The sequence below is a fragment of the Microcaecilia unicolor genome, chromosome 2 (genome assembly GCF_901765095.1).
Source record: "Microcaecilia unicolor chromosome 2, aMicUni1.1, whole genome shotgun sequence".
NCBI classification, from domain to species: Eukaryota; Metazoa; Chordata; class Amphibia; order Gymnophiona; family Siphonopidae; genus Microcaecilia; species Microcaecilia unicolor.
The window spans coordinates 238,092,285-238,115,524 of record NC_044032.1 but is presented as its reverse complement, the minus strand read 5'-3'; the positions used below and the strand labels follow the sequence as shown (position 1 = coordinate 238,115,524).

General features: G+C 43.7%; 1 protein-coding gene across 5 annotated transcripts in view; it reads left to right on the top strand.

Moving 5' to 3' along the window:
* SMARCA2 (SWI/SNF related, matrix associated, actin dependent regulator of chromatin, subfamily a, member 2) overlaps positions 1-23,240 on the top strand; it is a 679,721-nt gene that overhangs the window by 427,853 nt on the left and 228,628 nt on the right. The window contains exon 27 of one of the 5 annotated variants that reach the window (XM_030193827.1): positions 14,731-14,784. The exons of the other annotated variants lie outside the window; for them this stretch is intronic. Within the exon in view, the coding sequence (XP_030049687.1) occupies positions 14,731-14,784 (54 nt within the window). The remainder of the gene's footprint in view (positions 1-14,730; positions 14,785-23,240) is intronic. 5 annotated transcript variants of the gene reach the window in all.

The following is a 23,240-nucleotide window of genomic DNA, read 5'->3' as shown; positions in this document are numbered from 1 at the left end:
TTTTCGTTCAGGCTTTCATTTAGAAGAATTCTTTGGGAAGTTCCGGGAAAGTGGCCTGTTTGTTTCAGCTCTATATAAGGAGCTTCAGCAGCTGTTAGTTGCTAGACCTCGGATGGCACTCTTGGAGAAATGGAGTCAAATTCTAGGGCTGTCTATATCTCTGTTGGATTTCTTGACACTAATTAAGCGTATCCCTGACATTTCTAAAAGTACAGAGAGAGTGTCAGTACCGGGTATTACACAGAGCTTACTTTACACAAGAGCAGCTGTTTAAGATTGGGGGAGTTGAAACACCGGTATGTCCAAAGTGTAGGCAAAACTCTAATTCATTTTTCCATGCTTTTTGGGAATGCTCAAAGGTGCAAGTATTTTGGCAGTCTATTTTACAGTATGTGGGAGGACTTTTGGGATGCTCTTTGCCGATTGCGCCTGGGGGTTTGCTTTTAGATAAATATGAAACTTTTTGTGTCCCTAACCACGATGCTGCTGTTTTCATACGGAAAGCAGCAGCTTTGGGTAAACGAATTATATTAGGGGTATAGATAGGTGAAGCAGTCCCGTCTTTTTGGGCATGGAGAAATCGATTACACACATTGTTGCTTTTGGAACAGCGGGTAGCTCGCAGTTCTCCAAAGCGAAAGAAGTTATTTTTGGCAGTATGGGGTACATATATTCAATCTCTTTCACATAGAGCAAGAAGTTTGATTTTGAATGGTCTTTGAAATCACTATTCCTTTGGTGCGGGCAGTTGAGAGGGGTTTTTCTGGCCTGCTCTTGACTGGGGCACTCCCCCTGCTACACACACTGGAAGTCTTGAGGTTTTTTGTTTGTTTGTTTTGTGTTGTTCGTGGGGAGGATCGGGTGGGGGAGGAACATTTAGTTATTTGGAAAGTAATATTGGCGAGTGTTAGTTTGTTTCTGGTTCCCACATAAGCGGTTAAGAAAGTGTACGTATCAGTGTATTATTTGATGATGTACCTTCTTTCTTTGTATTATTGATCAATAAAAATAATTGAGATATGAAAATCTTTGTTTTGTCTGTGTTTAGTTTTAACCGCATAACACTAGACCACGCTGCAACCTTTTTAATGTAAAGGTTTCATTTAGAGTGGAAGACTTCAATAGCAGAATCTTCTGGAGCCAAGAGAAAGATGTCATCAGCATAAGACCATAATCTTACATCAGGATCAAAAGATAAATTACCTAATGTAAAAGATAAATTACCTAACGTACTAATGTAAAGGTTGTATAATGAAGGAAAAATGGACAAATTATACATTCATAACTAAAATACATTACTGAATTTTAATAAAGATAAAATGCTTCTAGATTAACAATCTAACCAAATTCTATAAATACCCATCTTGTAATCCTTCATTGACTATAATATTGCTGAAACAATAAGGTATTCAGGTATTTGCGAAAAGCACAAGAAGTCATTTCCTGAAGACCAGTAATCCAAGAGTTCCATAAAGATGGTCCAGTGTAAGAAAAAGCATGCCTTCTGGTTGAGGACAGCTTTATAGTGTCAAGACCAGGCAATTGAAGAAATCCTTTTTGCTAAGAACATAGTTCCCTTAAGGGTGAATGTCTAGATATTTTCCTAGAAAAATACACTGGATGATCCCAAGTGGTTTCTGAAAGAGGTGTCAGGGTTTCATTGATCAGTTAAAAGGGTGTGGAAGCCAAAAAGGTTAAGAATTCGTGCCCTATATCCTGTTAGATAACTCTGCTCCTCACTTCCCCTTGACCCAGTCTTCTGTTTCCCTCCACTCCCCAGCAAGTTGCAATGCACTTCTCCCTACCCAGTCCCCCTTGCATGCAGGTTTGGTTCACCCACCCCTTCACTGCTTCCCACTTCTCATTGTCCTATGCAGGTGAGGTGTCCTTTCTTTGGCAGGTTTAACTCTTTGCTCAATTTGCAACGCCCCATTTCTCACAAGCTTGGATAATTTCCCTGCTCTGCTGTCCCTGGCTCCAAGTACATCCCCCTTTCTCATCCCCAGCAGTGCAGCACTTCTGATACTCATAGAGTCCAGGCCAGTGAAAACCGCAAGCCTCTAGAGTCCACCCTGAAATTTGGAAGTCCAGCAAAAGACACAGCTTGAAACCTTAGAGGTTATGTACTGAGTGGGAGAACATATTCCAGCAGACTAGGGCATGGGAGCATGAACTTGTACTGAAGCCACTGTGTTCTGGCCTGCCTTCATAATAGTACTCCAGTGGCCAAGGAACAAGAATCCAGCTTAAGGAGCCGAGTTGTGACCTGGGAGGTGGCGGCAGAGTTTTAAGAGCAAATAGGAGAGCAAGGATTCAGCATTTGTGGCCATCTCTGGAAAAAGGGGACTATAATCTCCAGAAACAAAAAAAAAACAAACAAAAAAAGTTTTAATGAATTATGTTGGTGCAAACAATTTGTAATACAACAATCGAAACCCTATCCTTTTATGTGAAAAAATAGTTACAGAAGTTCAGACATGTAACTTTTTCAGACTGCTTATGGACCCATTGAATGAAAAACTGGCCATTCTCAACATTTTGGATCTGTTACTTTAGTCACCTTTTCCCAGAGATAGTCACAGTGGCATAGCCAGACCTGACATTTTGGGTGGGCCCAGAGCTAATATGGATGGGCACTATGTATATATAGGTGTGAGTAGGTTTTTTTGGGATCCTAAATAATCTATATATATAAAAGGCAAGACCAACGTTCTGAAGCCTCCAGCCGGAAGTGTGAAGCACCAGAGATATCCGGTTTCACCATGAGTGAAGGAAAACAGCACAGCACGAAATCCCTCTCTCTGTAACAGTGAAGGACTCAGAGGGGGAGGGGAGAGACATGCCCTCACTCTCTCTGTAACACAGAACAGCAGGAAACTTAACACTGAAGGACTGGACTCCAAGGGGGGAGGGGGAGGGAGAGAGGGCAGAGGGCAGGGACACACACTCCCACATGCACACTCTGAAGAAAACTTTGCTAGTCCCCGTTTCATTTGCATCAGAAACGGGGCTTTTTTACTAGTTTTTAATAAACAGTCTGCCCAACAGCTGTCCTACAGCAACATAAACCACATACATATTTGGAACCTATGTTGCAGACCTTAAAACCACCATACCGAGAATCATACTCAGGACCAATAGAGCAATTCTACCATACCATAAGCAGTCATTTCTACGAGTCACACAAGGAAAAGGAAAGCATCTTAAACACTACAGTGAGCACTAGAACATCAATTCACCTATTGTAAAACAAAACCAGACAGAATAGTACAGATCGTCGATCCTGCACAGTCAGTGCCAACTGAAAGCCATGTCTTTTTCACAAACACAGATACACCCTAATCCACTATAAAATAAGTAATCATAAACTTTCTATTTAGACAAAAATTAAACTGAACCCCCAAGATGCCAGACTCTGCATACAATGCAACACCACAGAAACAGAAACTGTCCCCTAGTACTGTGCAAAATATAAAGACAGCAGATGTAAATTTGAAAAAACTAAGAAATACCAATCACCACTTTACAAATTAACAAATAGAAATAAAACAAATATAGAAAATAAAATAATACCATTTTATTAGACTAATACATTTAGCTGTCAGAGGCGAAAACCTTCTTCCTCAGGTCAATACAGTATAGTGCTGTTACAGTATCCTATCCTGACCTGAGGAAGGGGGCTTTGTTCTCCGAAAGTTTGTCAAAATGTATTAAAATTAGTCCAATAAAAAGATTACCTTATTTACATGTTCTATTATAAACATTTATTAACACAGCTACAATACTACTTTATCCTAAAGCAAAAAAAAAAATATATATATATATATATTTTATTTACAGTTTGTTGTCTCTGGTTTCTGCTTTCCTCATCTTTTCACTGTCTTCCTTCCATCCATCATCTGTCTTCGTTCTTTCTCTGCCTCCCAGTGTCTGCCCTCTCTGCTGTCCCCTCCATCCAACGTCTGCCCTCTCTCCCTGCCCCTTCCATCCACCATCTGCCCCTGTCTGCCCTCTCTGTCTCCCCCTTCCATTCACTGTCTGCCCTCTCTGTCTCCCCCTTCCATTCACTGTCTGCCCTTTCTATCCCTTCCATCCAATGTCTGCCCTTTCTCTCTGCCCCTTCAATCCACCATTTGCCCTCCCTCTCCCATCCATCCAGGGTCTGCCCTCCCTCTCACTCCCCCTTCCATCCAGGATTTGTCCCCTCTCTCTGCCCCTTTTTTTCAGCCCCCAGTTGCAGCCCCCTTATCCCACCTGCCTCTAGTTCTAGCCCCAGCCCACATCTCCCACCTGCCCCCCCCTATTCAGCCCTCAGTTTCAGCTCCACTATCCCACCAGCCCCCAGTTTCAGCCCCAGCCCTTTTCTCCCACCAGTCCTGAGATTCAGCCCCCAGCCACTTCTCCCTGTCCCCTTTTCAGCCTCCAGTTTCAACCCCAGATTTTTTGGCTCACCAGTCCCAAGCTTCAACCCCAGCCACTTCTCCCTGTCCCCTTTTCAGCCCCCAGTCTCCACAGGTTCAGCCCCTGCCCCTTTTCAGTCCCCACTTCCAGTGCTAGCCCCCTTATCCCACCTACCCTCCTTTTCAGCCCCCAGTTCCAGTCCCCTTCATCTACATGCCTTGCATTAGGGCCTCCCCTTTTCAGCCCCAGACCCATTCTCCCACCTGCCCCAGGCATCCCCCATTTTCCCACCAGCCCCAGGCATGGTCCCTATTTTCCCTACTGGCCCCTTCTCAGATCCCAGTTCCAGCCCCCTTCTCCCATCTGAGACCCCCCCCCCCCCCCGACCCGACTACCAGCTCCATCGACAGCCCTCTTAGTTCTGCCACCACCCTGCCTTTAAAAAAAAAATCTGTGAAGCCGTTTCGCAGGCAGCGCTTTACATTTGCCCTGCGTGCATTGCAAAAGAAGGAAATCGCCTCGTCGTCTTCGGGCCTTCCCTCACTGTGTACCAAAAGGTTCCTGAGTTTGTATAATTAGAGTATTTGGATTTTCTCAGAGGACAAGCAGTCTAATACTCTCACAATTGTGTAATGCGATGCTGTGTTGCCCGGTCTGGAGCATCTATCAAGCTTTTCAGGTCTTTTGGAACGTGAGACACAATTCAGTGTGCATGCGTGAGTGCCTTCCCTGCCGGCTGCACGAATGCGGGACCAACAGTCTATTTTTTTCTGCGGTGAGGAGAGGATGCGGGTTTTTTTACCTCTCTCCTCACAGCTGCCGGTTCAGTTCTTAACAGAGTTTCTTTTTGTGCCTTTTTGGTATTCTTTTCTTAACTTATGTGACTTGTTCAGGTTCTTTTTATCCCTGTTCTATTTGTTTATTTTTTTCTTTCATTTTTCTCTCTTTTCTTCGGCTCCATAGGCTGTATTTAGGCCTGAGCTCCGGTGGGGTTTTCCTCTTCATTTTTCTCTGATGCTTCATTCTCTTTTGGCACCATTGAATCTCACCTTTTTCCATTGTGAGCCACTTTTGTATGACTACATGCCCCTTCTAACTGTGTTCTGTCTTCAAATTCAAGCCAGAACCCAGTTACTCAGAGTGGCTTGCAAGGAACTCTCTTTGGTGTCAACCGAGGCCTCGATGTCGGCATCGGCATCAATGTCTATGATGTCGACTTCAGCGGTTACATCAGCACCCGCCTCGTCATTGGCCGCTATGTGAGTTTCTGGGACCGACAGTTTTCGGCACCAGCTTTGGGCATAAGGCTTCACTTTATCCTTGTCAGTGCCCAGGACTCGATGCAGATACCATGCACTGCTGTTGGTGCAGAGGAAAGTTGGTATGGAGCATTGCGTCGATACTGAGGACTGTCGGTACTGAGGATTATCTGCGTCGGGGATCGACATCCGTACCAAAGATCTTTGTCCTTCGGTGCCTCTGAGGCACTTGCAGCATTGGTGAACTGTCTTGATACCAGGAAACCTTGCAATTACTACCGCTGCAGGAGTCTTGGAGCACTGGGACCCTGCTCCTTGAAGCCTGGCCACCTTTGGAGTACACTGGATGATTCCATAGGGAAATTGCTGTAGTACTAGTCGGTGCCCCTACGCCCTCCTGGTTGCACAGAGACCATGGTTATTCAGACCTCAGGCAGACGGCCTGTCCACTGGGAGCGGCTCAAATCAGTTCTCAGTACAATAGATTCCTTCTGGAATATCTCTCCGCCCTTCTAAAAGCCCTGCAGCTTGAGTCCTTATTACCAGGGGATGACAGCTGTGATTCTATTCCTAGTTCTTCATTGTACCAGTGTATGCAAGTGGGATACTTTCCATCCTGCCACTTTGACTCTTGCTACTTTCTCAGCAAAGAATAGTTTAGTATGGTTTATTTACCTAAGCATCCTACTCCCCATGGTTTTGGACAGTCATTGGCTCTGCTCTCCTCACTGGCTAGATATTTATCCATGGGCAGTCTCTTTCATTTCGACTGGGGATATTCTACCTCCTGGACCACATGCTGTCTTTTGGCTTGGTGTCCAATCCTGGGAGCTTCTCCATGTGTCTCGTGTTCTTCACAGCTCCTCTGTGCTGCCTGTGAGTCCATTTCCTTTCCTGTTTGGGTTCATGCAGAACAAGTTGACGACCAATGCTCGGGAGTCCATATGTAGCACTTTTCAGGTGCTGGACTTAGGGGGATTCATGTTTCACTGCCTCCATATCCGTCTTCTTCCTGTCTCCCACTTCAACAACATTGGGCTCCTGCTAGAAGCTTGCCTAACTAGGATGTTTCTTCCTCTATGGTATATGGATACTCTTGTCAATCTTGCCAACAGGTCAGTGGGTTTGTCAGTGGCTCTTACCTTCGCAACTGTTCAGGTTGTTGATTACATGGCCTCCACCACCCATACCTCTTTTTCACATGGGATCTCCTGGTGGATTCTAGCTTCTTGGGGACCCTGGAAGAAGTCCTTCACACGTCCCCATGGTTCATTTCCTTTCTGTTTGGAAACCAGTTTGCCCCATTAGTCCCTAAGACTGTTCTTCTGGGCCCTTGACTTCGTGTCTTCCTATGGTACCTGCTGTTCACCTAGAGTGTGAAGTTCCCTTGTCAAGCTTCCTGACTAACTGTTCCATCAGCCCGGAGACAACTTTCTGGCACTCTGGATGACCTGACATGCTCACAATGGTTGCAACAATTCAGCTACTCTTTACTCTTCCCCATGGTCTATGCTCGGGTTTTGCCCTCTGTTTCAGGGGAACGTACATGCATGGCAGAGGATGGTTGGATGCTTCTTCAGGCCAATTTTTGAATATGTAATTCTAACAATCTTGCCATTTGACTGTACTAGGACCAGGTTGTATAGCTGCAAGATAGGTCTCTTCCTAGAGATGTTCCTTCCAGGTTCTCCCTTTTCTGGAACATCTTGCAATATCTCTCATGGTTACTCAAGTACATAACCCTGTCCTTCCTTTTTATTTTATGTCCAGGTCTGGAACAGACTACTGTCACTTATATTTCCCCTTCCTTGGGAGAACAATCTTCTCTATTTGTCTCCTCTCATCTCCCTGTTGGGGCAGGCTGTGTAGTCGAGCAGGTAGTACTGAAGAGCCAGCACTCTGATGCATCCTTCTTGGCCTCTGCAGATTTAAATTCCTTATGTTCTGGAATTCTCCTTCTAGGTGCCATGGGCCAAGAAGTATTGTCCGACCCTAATCCCACGTAACGGGAGGGGAGGGGTCTCTTCTGCATCCCATCTTCCGGTCTCTGGCCCACATGGCCTGGATGATCGAGGTTTCACTTTAGCTTCCTGGCATTTTTTTTTTCTGAAAGTGTCTCCACAGTCTTTCTGGCTTTTCACAAGTTCCCCTTGAGAAGTGTTTCTCTTTCTAATGGGATAGGTTTGCCTTCTCCGAGGACAAGCAGGCTGCTTGTTCTCACATGTGGGTCGGCGTCTGCATCGGCCCAGGAATCAGCATTTTGCAAGCAAAATATATAAAAAAGTTTTTCCAGAGTCTTCTGGCGCGCGTGCAGCGCGCTCTGATTTCCCGCCCGTCTCGTGAGTAGTTCCCTCAGTTGTTTTTTTCTCCGCGTTGAGTTGCGGTGTTTGCTTCACTGCTCCTCTCGGGCCCAGGAGGGTCTTCGTTTTCTTCACTTTTTTTCTTTTCTTCTTTTATTATCGTTTAAAAAAAAAAAAAAGTAGAGTACCTTTACTTCGTTAGTTTTTCACCCTTTTAAAGTTTCATTTCTTTTTTGACGCAGATGGCATGTTTCCCTTTATTTTTGTGCCTTTTTCTTTTAACAGGCACAATCGCGTCGTTTGACTTCACAGAAGCCGTTTTTCCTTCCATGTCATCAAAGACTCCCAGCGGCTTCAAACCTTGTACTCGGTGCAACCGGACCATCTCAGGTACCGATACCCACACCTGGTGTATCCAGTGCCTTGGGCCTGACCATAGCCCAGTCGCTTGTAGTCTGCGTCTTCATATGAAGAAACAGACCCAAGCGTCTCGAGAAGCCCAACGAGAAAAGCTTTTTGGTGCTCGGTCCGGTCCTTCGACATCGACCCTAGCTTCCCAGTGGTTTCAAGCTGTGGGGGATCTAGAGAGTGTAATCCAGCTTTCCACCGACTTTCGGAATTCTCTTCAATGGTGGACGATTCAATCCAATTTGACTTTGGGGCGACCATTCCAAGTTCCTCAGCCACGAAAAGTGCTAACGACGGATGCATCTCTCCTGGGGTGGGGAGCTCATGTAGAAGGGCTTCACACTCAAGGACATTGGTCCCTCCAGGAAACAGGTCTTCAGATCAACCTCATGGAAATACGAACAATCTGGAATGCTCTAGAGGCTTTCAGAGATCGGCTGTCCTATCAAATCATATTGATTCAGATAGACAATTAGGTTGCGATGTATTACACCAACAAGCAGGGGGCACCGGATCTCACCCTCTGTGTAAGGAAGCTGTTCAGATGTGGCTTTGAGCACACCGTCACGACATGTATCTCCAAGCCACTTATCTGGCAGGTGTAAACAATCTGGCTGAGCAAGGTAATGCAACCTCACAAGTGGTCACTGAATATGGCCGTAGCCCGCAAGATCTTCTGAGAGTGGGACACCCCTTCGGTGGATCTTTTTGCCACTCAGATCAATCACAAAGGTCCCTCAGTTCTGTTCCAGGCTTCAGGCCCACGACAGACTAGCATCAGATGCCTTTGTCCTTCATTGGGGAACAAGCCTTCTTTGTGTATCCTCCCATACCTCTAGTAGGGAAGACTTTGCTGAAACTCAAGCAAGACCGCGGAACAATGATCCTGATTGCACCCTTCTGGCCGCGTCAGATTTGGTTCCCTCTTCTTCTGGAGTTGTCCTCCGAAGAACTGTGGAGATTGGCGTGTTTTCCAACCCTCATCTCTCAGAACGAGGGGTCGCTTCTACATCCCAACCTCCAGTCTCTGGCTCTCACGACCTGGTGTTGAGAGCTTAGAATTTGTCTCCTTGGGTCTTGCTTGCTTCCAGAAAAGATTCCACGAAGAGGAATTACTCTTTCAAATGGAGGAAGTTTGCCGTCTGGTGTGACAGCAAGGCCCTAGATCCTCTTTCTTGTCCTACACAGACCCTGCTTGAATACCTTCTACACTTGTCAGAGTCTGGTCTCAAGACCAACTCCGTAAGAGGTCATCTTAGTGCGATTAGTGGTTATCATCGCCGTGTAGAGGGTAAGCCTATTTCTGGGACAGCCTTTAGTTGTTCGCTTCATGAGAGGTTTGCTTTTGTCAAAGCCCCCTTTTAAACGTCCACCAGTGTCATGGGATCTCAACGTCATTCTCACTCAGCTTATGAAAGCTCCTTTTGAGCCACTGAATACCTGCCATCTGAAGTACTTGACCTGGAAGGTCATTTTCTTTGGTGGCTGTTACTTCAGCTCGTAGGGTCATTGAGCTTCAGGCCTTGGTAGTACATGCACCTTATATCAAATTTCATCACAACAGAGTGGTCCTCCGCACACACCCTAAGTTCCTGCCAAAGGTGGTGTCGGGGTTCCATCTGAACCAGTCAATTGTCTTGCCAACTTTCTTTTCCTGTCTTCATACCTGCCCTGGCGAAAGCAGTTTGCATACCTTGAAGTGCAAGAGAACATTGACCTTTTAAGTGGAGCGGACAAAGCGCTTTTGTTTGTTTCTTTTGATCCCAACAGGAGGGGAGTCGCCATTGGGAAATTCACAATCTCAAATTGGCTAGTAGATTGAATTTCCTTCACTTATGCCCAAGCTGGGCTGGCTCTGGAGGGTCATGTCATGGCTCATAATGTTAGAGCCATGGCTGCATCAGTGGCTCACTTAGCCTCCATTGAAGAGATTTGCAAGGCTGCAATGTGGTCATCAGTCCACACATTCACATCTCACTACTGCCTTCAGCAGGATACCCGACACGACAGTCGGTTTGGGCAGTCAGTGCTGCAGAATCTGTTTGGGGTTTAGAATCCAACTCCACCCCCATAGACCCATTTTTGTTCTGTTGCAGGCTGCACTCTGTTAGTTGTTTATGGTTTCAGATTAATCACCGTTGTGAGGCCCAATTGACCAATGTTCATTGTTTTGAGTGAGCCTGGTTGCTAGGGATACCCTACACCTGAGAACAAGCAGCCTGCTTGTCCGCGGAGAAAGTGAAGATAGTTACCTGTAGCAGGTATTCTCCGAGGACAGCAGGCTGATTGTTCTCACAATCCCGCCCACCTCCCCTTTGGAGTTATTTCCTTCTTTTTATGCTTTTTTATTTAACTGAGGGAACGTGCGACGTGCGGGAAATCGGTGCTTGCTGCACGCACGGCAGAAGAGTCTGGCAAAACTTTGTTTATATTTTGCTTGCAAAATGCTGATTTCTAGGCTGACGCGGACGCCAACCCACATGTGAGAACAATCAGCCTGCTGTCCTTGGAGAATACCTGCTACAGGTAAGTATCTTCGCTATCTAGTAGGCATAACTTCTACATCTTTGAGTTTAGTCTACGCCGACTCGGTGGAGATTTGCCTCATTTTCCTCAGAACTCTTATCTTTGTATAAAGGCTTCTGAGTCCTCAGCATTGGTATCCTCGATTCTTAAGCGCTTCTTTATGTTGCTTGTTTTTCTGTGAAGGAGAATTCTTGACATCCTTTTTGTTTCTGATGGCTATTGCACAGGCTCGTTGGGACTATGACTATTGGCCCTGTCAGCAGTTTCATCTTTCTTCGCAATGTGTTTCTTTGCATATATCCTAGGTTTCTACCTCGGGTTGTATCAGGGTTCAATCTACATTAGTTGCTCTCTTGCCACCATCCTTCACGCAGTCTCATTCATGGCAAGCACATATTCCACTCACTGCACTGCAAGTGGACACTGGTCTATCCTTGATGTGGCCTCAGCCCCTCAGGTTTTCTCCTTAGCCTTTAGTTACCTTCCTTCCTACAGGAGGTGGCTCTCCATTGGGGATCACTAAATGTCTGTTTAGCTACCTCCTTATTTTTTCTTTTCCTTCCACCCAGACCAGGCTACCCAGGATAATCCTCTTCATACTTGTTGTGTCAGCGCCATGACTGTATTGTTTGCTTCTGTTAGGATGCTTGGTTGGGCTGTTGTGTTCTCTTCATTCCACATATTTACGTCTCATTGCTCTGGGTAGCATGCCAGCAGCAGCATTCCCATCACAGATTTGATGGAATAATAATGCACTTTAACTTTGGATTCTAGAATTCAACTCCACCCGCCTAAACCCTTTTTATTCTTTTCCTGGCTTCACTTATGATTTGCTTACCGCTTTCTCAATGTTTTGACCTGGTAGCTAGAGATTCCCCAATTATGAAAATATTAGCCTACTTGTTCTTGGAGAAAGCGAAGATACTTACCTGTAGCAGGTATTCTTCGAGGACAGCAAGCTATATATTCTCACATGCCCTCCTACCTCCCCTTGGAGTCATCTTCTGTGTTATAGTATTGTACTGATGGTCTCGTGTTTGCATGGCGAGCGGGAAGGCACTTGCACATTCACACTGGAACGTGTCTCACACTCCAATAGAGCTCTGTGAAAATCTTGATGCAAGCTCCGGACCGGGCAATGCAGTGTCATGTTACCCAATTGGTTAAATATATAGCCTGCTGTCCTCGGAGAATACCTGCTACAGGTAAGTATCTTCGCTTTATGGGGATTGGGGTTTACAGAATTTTAGCATCTAAAAGGTATGTTAGCTGCTGAAAATCACCCTTAGATTTTAGTAAGATCTTTGATCCTGTTTCATACAAGAAACTGAATAGCCTTGGGGTTGGGTCATTGTAAACTAGGTTAGAAAGTAGTTGTTTCATTGGTACCACATAGTGATGATTGTAAGCAGCATTCATTCAGATAAATGGGAAATGCCCCAAAACTCATTCTTGGGGTTCAGTTCTAATCAATTCTTTCACAAATGATATTACAGTGGGATTTGATAGAAATGTTCAAATACCTCAAAGATATGAATGAGTAAGACAAGCATTTTTCAGTTGAAAGGAAACTGTAAACAATTGAGTGAAGTTATGAATCTAGACGAGAGTAAATTCAAATCTCCTTCCCTTTTGTAAGGCAAGGATGTGCAGTGTTCTGCCCAGAAAATTTTGCCACTAAGGTGACATGAAGTATAGCTAGGTAGGGGCAGGGAAGTACTGTGCAGTATTATAACATTTTCTGTTAAGTTGGCCGTATGGTCAGCAGTCGGCTGATATGCCAATTCAAAAAGTCCTGGGAAGAATGCTGGTATGTTTCCTCACACAATGGGTGGTAAATGCATGCAACAGTTTCCAGATGGAAATGATGAAGATAAAGATCAGCATTCAGATAACATAGGGCAGCCTTAGATGATGAAGTAATTGAAGTACAAGAGTATAGTGTTACATTATAAGGAACTGCACATTATTCAGTATTTCATATCAAGCAAGCACAGAACTAAAAACACATTTTGCAAACATCTGACTTCCAAATATAGGGGCCTTTTTACCAAGTGGCGGTAGGGCTACCAAGCGGCAAAACAGCACTACCACTAGGTACGCCCAGCAGTAGTTGAGTTTGCTGCGCACAGTTTCCCATGCTAGAAAATAATTTTTATTTGTAATGCGGAGAGGCGGGGAGTAAGCATTCCCAACGGTAATCAGACAGCTGTCTGTAGAATCCTCTCTTGTCATTGATGTGACCCCTGACGCAGGTGCGGCAGCACCGAAACACAGCCCGTGTCGGGTCTTTCTTCAATCAGAGTTCATTATTAAAGTTATTTTTTCAATGAAAGAATTTTGTTCCCTTTGTTTTTAAAGGCCCTTTCTGCTGTTTTTTCTGTTTTGACCTTTTTTGTACTTTGTTCCCTCTCTTTGTTAAACTATGCAGTAATTTAAAAATTGCTGTGCAGCCATATACTGCTGGAGCTGTTACTATTTAGGAGGGAGTGAGGGTTCCGGTGGTAATCAGGCAGTGTGGTGCTGCCCGATTACTGCCTGGCACAACCTGTCCACTGGCGCTAGAAAATAGAAAATATTTTCTAGTGCAGAAAATGATGCATGGCAGGCCCGAAACTACCGCTGGGCTCCAGGGTGAGCCCGGCGATAGGCCCAATATGCTGTACACAAACCTGGCAGTAGCCCTACTGCCGGGTGATAAAAGGGCCCCTTAATTATGAAATGACATTTTGCTGTATTTACATCTGTAAAATGAAAATTATTTTGAAAGGTGAAATGATTGCTTATTTCCTGTTTTTATTCTGATGAAAACAATCTTAATTATCACCTGGTGGAACAGTTAAGATCAAAATGGTGGAATTGTTCTTTGAAATATATGGATATTTTGAAGGATATTGAAATTAAGAATGTGCTACATCTCAACAGAACAACTCTGCATCATCATGTGGGTTAAATTATGATCCAAGCTTCAAACATGATAATTAATTTGTTGCTTCTGCAGTGGCAAACTGTAATGTTACCACCAAGGTTTAGAGAAGTCACAATATAGCTTCCTGCTTGAAGAGTCTTAACCCCTGTTTACAATGTCGCTCTAGCGGCTGCCGGTGCCTTAATGCCGACACAACCCATTGGCTTTGAATGGGTTGTGTCGGCATTGCTGCGCGACTTTGTAAACGGGTTAGATGGCAACAAATTATTGAAGCAGTACATTTTCACAACCGTCATGGTGTAATTATATTTGTTGTTGTAGAGCTGTGATTGCAGAAATATTCTGCTCACTTTGCCATTGATGGGGATCAACAAAATCCAATATGTACCTTTCTTTTTTATTCTTCTCTCCCTCCCTCCCCCCACTATATTCCTGGGAAATGAAAAGAAGTTTTTAAAACATTTTTTATAGTATTTATCTTTAAAAAAAAAAAAGTCTAATTTTTTTCTCTGTGTTTGAGCTCAGTTTTTCTTGTACTTTTCAGTATTACGTATTGCTTACAGTTATAGAAATATGTCATCATTATTAAGATTTTTGTGGGGAGGAGGGCATGAATTGCAGTATATGCATATAAAATTCAAGAGTTACAGAATGATCCCTCATAACTATTGTATCATGAGATGCCCTGCCAACAAGAAGTATTTATTTTTCCAAACTTCCAGCATTTAAAAAAAGCTACCACTAATTGGCAGAAAATTGGTTTTGTGTAGTAAAAACAGAATTTGTTGATCTCTGGTCATATTTCATATATGAAATGGTATGGGACAGTAGTAAGCCTGTCTCCCTTTGTTTCATTATAATTCCAACTTTACTTACATCTAATTTAGTGTTGTACTGATTGACCTAGAGCCAAAAGAAAGATGAACTTTCAAGCGATAATTCACAAGAAGGTGCAAGCCAGGTTGGTTTTCTTTAATGGTCCATTACAGTGGTGGTCTATTGCATGTAGTGCTTGTGTCCCACCACATTTCTCTGAGCTATTTTATTTTATTTGCTTTGTTTTCTAAATTAAATCACATTGTCTTAAATTCAGCTGTGGATCTTCAGCCACTGTGTGGAGATTGTTTATGGTGTAAACATAAAGAGCTTCTTATGGATTTTTTTTAAGTCACATCTAAACACACATATTTTTTTTGTAATACATCATATTCAGTTGTGTGTGATTCATCTTTCTGTATGTTTTTTTTATTCATCTGAAATTGCCAGTTTCTAAATAAGCAGGAGTAGGCAATCTGTAGCTTCTAATGTTAGCATTACTGTAGGGTAATTTTATAAACTTTTTTTACTGCAGGTAAACTATGTGCTTAATTCTTGGGATAATAAAGTAGTTTCCGAGAATGTTCATGCCTATTTTTACATGACCTGAGGTATAAGCATGTTCAGAAGAGGACATTAGGTGGAGTGTAGGCAAATTCATGGATTATGCTTCTATTTTATAAAATACACATGTTCAACCTTTTTGTGCATATATTTACACCAACTTCCAAGCAGGTGTCAAGTGTATGTGGGTGCATTTTACTTGTGGTGGTTGTAGCTTTTGTGAGGCTATTTTATAAAGACAGTATGGGCACCTGTGTTGTCTATATGAAATAGCCCCAAACTGAGAGCTTTCTTGTCTTTCACACATAAGTGAAAAGTTATAAAATTTATTTCTTGAGCACACCGAAAAAGAAAGTCCTGTTTTAATGTGTTTCTCTCTGGGTTTCATGTCAAGTGTGTGCTTGTAATTGGTTGCATTATATTTGAATAAAATAATAAAAAGAAAAAGGAAGTCCTGAGCAGAATTTCTAAGGCACTATTTTTCAAGTGAGGACAACTTTGGCTAAAAACTTCACCCCCCTGTTCACTAAAGCTTAGCTCGAGTTATCTAACTCAAGCTTATCTTTAGTAAACAACCCCCTCAGTATAAGAGTCAGGCCTGTATAACTTAAATTGTAAACCTTTTGGAGATACGGAAATACTTAGTGTACCGAAAAAGTGATAGCTAAATCCAAATTTTAAAAATTAAAACAACTGGGGGGGGGGGGGGGGCCTTCAATGATGTGTGTAGCCCAAGTGCTCAGGCATACTCAGAAAAACTTGTGTAACAAAAACTGTCCTCTCCCTCACTCTCTCCCCCTCTCTTCTTCCTCCCTCAGTTTATCTTTCTTCCCAAGCTGTCTCCATCTGCCCCCTCCACACACACACACACACATACACCTTTCTCTTCAACCTGTGTCTATCCCATTCTTTTCCTTCTTCTTAAAACTCTCCCAGTGTGTCTTTCCCAACATGCTCTTCCCCCAAACACTCTTTCATTAGCTCCTAGCTCCCATATGCACTCCAGTAGTGCACACACTCCCAATCCCAGCTTTTCCTCACTTCGAGAGACGTAAATCTCCATCTAAGGGTCTTTCTTTCACTGGTTTTGTTAGAGAGATGGCTCTTGCTGTCTCCTTTATGTTAGAGACTGAGGAAGAGCCTAGGGCAGAAATGTTAAGTGCCCTAGACTACAAGTCTCCTCCTTAGGAAGGGGTCATGATACCATTGCATCCCTTCCTTAAAGATGCACTGACGAAGAACTGGGAATCTCCTCTCTCACTGCAGGTTGCAACTAAGAAGGTGGATAGGCAGTATCAAATCTAGAAGGCTCATGGATTTGAGAGGGCCCAACTGCTTCACCAATCTTTGGTGGTCGAATCCACCCTCAAACAAGCTTAGGAGCTCCAGGACTCATGCCTCAGCGTCCTCGGGTAGAGAGGCTTGAACACTGGACTCGTTTAAGAGGAAAGCTTTTCAGGTCTTGATGCTCATTGCCCACATCAAGTTCTGCCAGCTCTATATGAGCCTTTACTTACAGTCTTTGGTCTACAGTACACAAAGTCTTGCGGATTCTCTCCCACAGGAATAGGCCTCAGAGCTTCGCCAGTTGGCCAATAAGCAGCTGGAATGTAGAAAATATCTGGTCAGGGGTGTGTACGACTCTTTTGATATCATGTCCAGACTCTCCGCCATGAGTTTGGGGATGCGCAGATTCTCATAGCTGCTTGTTTCTGACCTAGAACCAGTAGTTTAGGAGAGATTGGCCGATGTTCTTTGCCGGGGTGACAGTCTATTTGGAGGTAAGGTAGAAGAGTTCGCAGACTTCATCAAGAAACATACAGACACCATCGAAACCCTGTCTTGGCAACCTCCAGCTGTAGCTTCCTCTTCTAGGAGGATTTTTGAGTGGGCATAAGAGGCGACCCTACTACTCTGAGGCGTAGGTTTCCACCACCTTCTTGCTCTGCCAAGAACCCCTAGGCCCAGCGTTCTCAGCCTTGCAAGTCCCACCCTCTAAAACCCCAGCTGGCTCCCCAGTGAAAGCAACGGATGAGCTTTTGACTGGCTCCAGAAGATCATAGACATGCTCAAAGTAACCATCCTGGATGGCTTACCAGTAGGGGATAGGCTGAATTTTTATCAACACAGGTGGCCCCTTGTCATCTCTGACCGGTGAGTTCTTCAAATAGTCCGTCTTAGTTATGCCCTGCATTGGCATCAAAAACTACCTAGTTTCCCAACGAGGGCTTTGTACATCAGCTCTTGGCACAAGTAGGTACTTGTAGAGGAAATCTCTACCCTTCTACAGGCCACTGTGATTGAACACATGGAGCCAGGGCAAGAAGGGAAAGGATTCTATAACAGATACTTCCTTGTGCCCAAGAAGACAGGGGAATTTCGTCCCATCCTGGACCTAAGGGTCCTGAACAAATTCCTGCTCTAAGAGAAGTTCAGGATGATTTCCCTGGGCACCCTTCTACCCAGGAAAATGATTGGCTATGCTCTCTGAACTTGAAGGATTCATATACCCACATTTTGATATTTTCCAGTCAGAAGACGTATGTCAGATTTCAGATAGGGAAACACCACTAACAGTACCTTCTTCTGCCATTTTGTCTTGCTTCATCTCCCAGGGTATTCACAAAGTCACTAGCAGTGTATTTATACAGGCTGGGAGTATATGGGAGTATGTGTGTGTCCCTATCTGGACGATTGGCTGGTCAAGAGCACATCACAGAAGTGGATGACAATCAATGCGCCTAACTATCTAGGTGGTAGAGCTACTGGGGTTTGTCATAAATTACCCCAAGTCCCATCTTCTTCCAGTCCAGCGATTGAAGTACATAAAAGCCTTCTCGATACATTGCAGACTCATGCTTTTCTCCCACAAGCAAGAGCAGATACCTTGACAGCACTGGCCTCGAAAGTCCATAGCAGCAAGCAGTTCACAGTTCAGCAAATGTTGAGATTGATGAGCTACATGTCCTGAACCATCCATGTCACTCCCTTGGCATGGCTCCATTTGAGAGCAGCCCAGTGGTCTCAGGCAGCAGGGAATCTGGTGGATGCAATCCAGATTCTGCCAGAGTTAACTAATGCCCTTCTCTGGTGGACAATTTGATCGCCTTTGACTGTGTGGCTACCACTCTAAATTCTGCCTCCTCAGAAGGCATTAACAATGGATGCATCCAACCTAGAATGGGAAGCTCGTGTAGATGGGCTTCACACCTAGGGAACTTGGTCTGCTCAGGAAACAGATCTTCATATCAGCCTCCTGAAGCTGAGGGCTATTTGGAAGGCTGTAAAGGCTTTCAGTGATCAGATACAGAACCAAATTATTCTCATTTAAACGGACAACCAGGTTACAATGTTCTATTTAAACAAACCAGGGGGGTTACGGGTTCCTTCTCCTTGTGTCAGAAAGCAGTGAGAATTTGGCAGTGGGCTCTCCTTCATGGAATGGTACTTCAAGCCACGTACCTACCAGGAAAGGACAACTGCCTGGCAGACAGACTGAGCAGGGTTTTCCAACTGCAAGAGTGGTCTCTCAACACGGGCATAGCCCATAAGACCTTCGAGCGTGGGACACCCCCTCCATAGATCTTTTTGCCGCTCATCTCGACAACAAATTCCCCCAGTTCTGTTCCAGGCTCAGATCATACAGAACACTAGCATCAGTTGCATTTCTCCTACATTGGGGAAGGAACTTCTGTATGCATATCCTCCGATACCTCTTATAGAGAAGACTTAGTTAAAACTCAAGCAAGACCAGGGAACTATTGTCCTAATTGCACCTTAGTGGCTGAGGCAGATCTGGTATCCTCCTCTTCTGGAGTTAGCCTCTGAAGATCCATTGAAATTGGTATATTTTCCGACCTCCCCAACCTCCATGGCTTGGACATTGAGAGCATAGAATTTGAATCCTTAGATTTGCCAGAGGAAGTCTCCGACATTTTGCTGGCTTCCAGGAAAGACTACACTAAGTGGAAGAGACTTGCTTCTGGTATGAGGGCAAGGCCTTAGATCTCCTCACCTGCTCTAAACAAAAATTACTTGCATATTTCCTACACCTCTCAGAGTCTGGTTTGAAAACCAACTCTGTAAGGGTTCATCTAAGTGCAATTAGTGCTTATCACTGTGTAGGAGGTAAGCCCATCTCTGTACATCCTCTATTTGTTTCATGTGAAACTATTAACAAAGATGTCATGGGATTTCAACACTGTCCTCACCCAGCTGATGAAAGCTCCTTTTGAGCCACTTGATTCCTGTCATCTGAAGTTATTTGTCAGCAGTGTGTTTTTTCTAGCAAAAAAGGTGCCGGTACTCAAATGCTAGGCCACCCTGAGGGACCTACCCCACAATAGCCAGGCCCCCTGCAACCAGTCACAGAATCTACAACAAGGCAGATTTGGTGTGTAGAGCCTGAGCTCTTTCATTAAAACTTGGGGACCATGGGTCAATTTTAGCAGACAGTGGAAAAGGTGCCGGTACTCAGTACCCCCAAGTACCCCCTCAAAAATAGCCCTGTTTGTCAGTTATACACAAAATCAATCAGAGGGTAAAAGAGACCAATTCAAATCTCATGAAAAAACTCTTACAAATGCTGATTACAACGTGCATTCTTTAATTATAAGTGAATTAAAGCTACAAATTATGAAAAAAGCAGGAGGGAAAAGCCACTGAACCCCTCCTATACTTTATATATTTTTTCTTAATGATATTAGGCTCCATGGGGTAATCTGTCATAAAAAACCTTTGCCTGAAATCATTAAAACTCTGCTTAACTGTTGAGCGATGAACCATAAAACAAACTGTGACTCAAAAAAAGATTTAGCTTTCAAACTGATATGCTTTGCTATAGTTCTTCCATTGTGAGGGGGGGGGGGGGCTATCATATTTTCAGAAGTGAGGGACAGGCAAGCTCTGCAGGACTTCAGAGAGCCTGCCTATCCCTAGCAATTGAAAATACAGTATTGAAGCACCACCCCATACTGGCACTCCAATTCAGCTTAGAGAGAGCAGTGATAAAAACTCTCCTCTACCTTAAGGATTTTAGGAGTAATATTTGATAATTTGTCACTTGAACTTCAAGTAAACTCTTTAATAAAGAAATCATTTTTACTGTTATGGAAGCTGTGGCAAATTTGTAAATATTTTCGATTGGAGCAATTTAGATTGGTTCTTCAAACGATATGCTCATACAAATCTGTATGTCTCCTCTTTAGACATTCAGCTGCATTGGTTACCAACAGAGACGAGGGTCTTGTTCAAACTTTATTGTATAATTTAAGGGTAATTTATGATACAGTTCCCTCTTATATATGTATAATTTAATCCATTTTCCATCTGTTCATGAAAGACGTCCTTGACACAGTAAGTTGATACTATATTTTCCTATCAAGCAGCAAAAGCATGGAATGGATTACTAGTTGGATTAAGATCTTTAATTATAAGGTCTTTAGAAAATCCATAACTTTCTTGTTTTATATGTATGTGCTCTATGAATGAAACAATTGATAACATTAAGGTATTGCTGTTATTATTGATTGTAATTTCTTAAGTGGTTTTCCTAGCTTCTTTTAATGTGATCCCTTTAGAACTGTGTTGGTAGTAGCAGAATATAAGATGCATTATGCAATGTAATGTAATCCCCAGCATTATTGCAACACCCTGGGAACATCGGGCCTGAAAGCCATGACCCAATGCTCCTGGGCCAGAGACAGAGACAGAGCTGTCAGAGCTTCTTTCCTCCCCCCCCCCCCCCCCCCCCCGGAGCACTTTCTCGCCCCTCCCCCCCCCCCCTCCCCCCAACAAACAAATGTATTCTGGTCAGTGGGGTCAGGTAGGAGAGATCCCCGACACTCCTGCCCTGTCTAGTGCCATATCCAAAATGGCACCCCTAGCAGTAGTCTTGTGCTGCTACCCATGACCCCCTTTGGTAGTAGCACAAGGCATAATGCTAGGTGCATCACAGGTCAGGAGCTATTGTGGAACACTCCTTCCTGATCACCACTGGACCACCAGTGAATACATTTGATAGGCTATACTATGGATAGTGAACCCTTTGGGGGAGGGATGTGAAGAGGGAGGAGGCGCTGAAAGCTCTGTCCCTGGCCCAGGATCATCAGGTTGTGGCTTGGTGCTCCTGGGTGGTAAAATAAGCCCAGCTAAAACCTGAGGTTATTTTATCACAATTTCTGGGCCTTAATGAGACTTACGGTGTATCACCAGAGTATTTACATAGTAATGACATACAAAAATGCATTTGCATGTTCTGCATCTCACTACTATGTAACCCGCAGCATCTTAAATATTGCGTCAGTAAATTAAGACAAGCTATGTTAGGGTCCATTAAGTCATTTTAAGGGGCAAATAATGCAACTTAAAATCCCTAACACAAATTGATAACTACACCCCCCCCCCCCCCCCCCCCCGAGGTGCTATTCGATAACTTGAGTGTTCTAGCAAGTAACTGCAAGAGGAAAGCTCATGTGGGTGGTTTGGGCAATACACATCTAATAAAATACTGTTAGTTGCACAAATAGGATGTCACATTTAGATGTGCAAATTTACACCTGCTATTGACATGGTATAAGTGGGTGTGCCTAAATGTTGGCCCATAACTGTCGACTCATGCTAGCATTGTATACGGGTTAGGCATGCAACCTTGCCATTATAGAGTACTAGCTTAGTTCTCAAATTTTTGGTGCCTAACTTTTTACACTCTTTATAGAAGTGTCTTCTTAGTGCTTATGTTTCCCTGGGGTAGGGTTTTAGAAGTACATGTATAATTTTAATTTTCAGAAGTATGAATGTGGGTTTTCCTCTGTAAAAGTGCCTGCACAACTTAGATGTAAATATGTGCATCTATGTTTTTAGGCAGGTTTTAAAGTGAAAGTACATGCATATTTTCACATAACACAAAATCTATAGGGAACAAAAATACTCCTGCACCTACCTGGCTATTAAAGATGCTATCTTGAGTCACACCAACAGTCTCTCAAGGCCAGCATCCTATCTCTGGCAGTAGTAAGTCTGGGTCATTTCAAAGTATTTGGAAGATAAATATAGAAATATTTTATATTGGCAAATGTAAGGTTGGAGACATGCATGCCTATCTTTCTAATAATTTTTCAGGAATCTGCCCTCCAGACACTTGTCCAAAGTTTTTCAAACTCAGCTACTCTACCAGCTTTGTCCATTCTCTTTGGCAATAAGCGCCATAACTTAATTGTGAGAGCTTGCAGTATGCATCTTACTGCTAAACCCACAGTATCCAAGCCAGAATACAATAAATTATATAATGAAAGACTGTATTTTATCCCCAAGCAAAATAGCCTTTACACACATGGACTGCAACTAATGAAATCAAGCTAAAAACCATGATTCTTTTACAGTGGCCATCTTTGCCCCACACTCAGAGTTACAGCTGACATCATAACTCCGTGGAGAGGCTAATTCCTACGGAGCTTACCCAAATTTACGGACTTAAATTCCTGGTAAAATTTTGTATCAAAAGCATTTATTTGGAGCACTCTCTTTACCATATAAGCTATTGTGCAAGATCAGAACTGCAGTAGAAACAAAAAATACAAAGAGTAGCCCTTCCAGTACTACCTTACAATCCCTGGTGGTGTAGTCGGGGCAGAAGTGATTCCTCAGTCATGGCAGCCATTTTGAGAGCAGAGCCAGAATGGTCAGGGGTGACTAGTCACTGCTCCTGCTCCAGTTGCTCCCCTAGACTACCAGGGATTGTAAGATAGTCCTAGGGGGGCCTACAGGTAGAAGGAGGAAGGCACTTGGGGGGTCTGGAAGGAGGGAGAACTCCTGTTAAGGATTGGGGGGAGAGAAATGGGACAAACACAAATTTTTGACTGAAACTGAAAACATGGGCAAAAATTAAAATAAACTTTCAATTGAGACGGGCAGAGAAAGGATTTTTGGCCGTTTCATACGCTATAACTGAAACTGAAATTCGATTGGCCTCTAGTCCTAATACTAGTTGCTAAAATGAAAACTATTCCCTGTTAGGGGGGAAAGTTATCAACGTGGGCT